Raw genomic sequence first — 1,091 nt, 5'->3', positions numbered from 1 at the left:
TCCATTGTACAATAGGTAAGCCATTGGCGTTCTTTTATCTATAGAAGATTATCATTAACTAGGTGCTATGCATTTTTTCTATCTGTTTGTTAGCAAATGAAGTTAACAACATCAACGGTAGGTGATAAAACTCTATAAATTGACTTAATTTCAGATTGTACTCATAGAAAAGTTTTTAATGATCACTTTAATTGCTTGTAAAATATTGTTAAGTTTCTTCCTATCATGAGTAATGGACTTCTCGTGACATGTTCCTAATTTTATTATACATACTCATAGTATTATTCATATTATGTTTATATTTGTATATATATAGTATTTTTTAAATTAGATGTATCTAAAGTTTTTCTATGTTAAAAACATATATGTAGGTATACACGTTACTGAACTTTTTTGATTTATGCTCATCACATGCCGTTGTGTGGTTGTAAGTCTTAGATATTCATTTTTTCTGTGAGCTAGGTTTTACGAGCAAATTTCCTTGACTTCTTCCCCTTAAAAGTGATTATACAAAAATTTATAGATCGAGACACTTATTTGGACTTCTGAAAATTGTACCTTTCCATAATAATATCTGAAAAACTTTCGCTAAACCTGTACTTATTTTATTAGGAGCATTCAAACAAGAAATGACAGGCGACATTCCAGTAAAGTACGAGATCAGAGAGTTAACTACCCGTGAAAAGGAATTAATTAACGCTTCGCTTCCTATACTTGAAGAGTCTGGGGAGATATTAACGTCCCAGTTTTATACCAATATGCTTGCTGATTTTCCAGAGGTGAGACCCTTCTTTAATGAATCTGATCAAAGGACCATGAAACAGCCAAGAATTTTGGCATTTGCCCTATTAAATTACGCTAAGAATATCGATGAATTAGCACCATTAACAGCATTTGTAAATCAAATAGTTGTCAAACATGTCGGTTTACAAGTTAAACCAGAGCACTATCCTATTGTTGGTAAATGTATTTTAGATACAATGAAATCTCTATTAGGTCCAGGTACTGCAACAGAAGAGTTTTTGACCGCGTGGGCAACTGCTTACGGTAACTTAGCGCAAATGTTAATTAATGCCGAAGCTGAAAGTTAT

General features: G+C 32.3%; 1 protein-coding gene across 1 annotated transcript; it reads left to right on the top strand.

Moving 5' to 3' along the window:
• Positions 1 to 629: 629 nt before the first annotated feature.
• On the top strand, positions 630 to 1,086 carry AC631_05983 (uncharacterized protein; the record flags this gene model as incomplete). The annotated part of the gene is made up of 1 exon (XM_015614812.1): positions 630 to 1,086. A coding segment is annotated over one exon (457 nt), but the record flags the coding sequence as incomplete, so codon positions are not given.
• Between the last annotated feature and the right edge of the window lie 5 nt (positions 1,087 to 1,091).

Source organism: Debaryomyces fabryi (assembly GCF_001447935.2).
Source record: "Debaryomyces fabryi strain CBS 789 chromosome Unknown contig00404, whole genome shotgun sequence".
Classification (NCBI taxonomy): Eukaryota; Fungi; Ascomycota; class Pichiomycetes; order Serinales; family Debaryomycetaceae; genus Debaryomyces; species Debaryomyces fabryi.
This window is presented reverse-complemented; position numbering and strand designations above follow the sequence as displayed.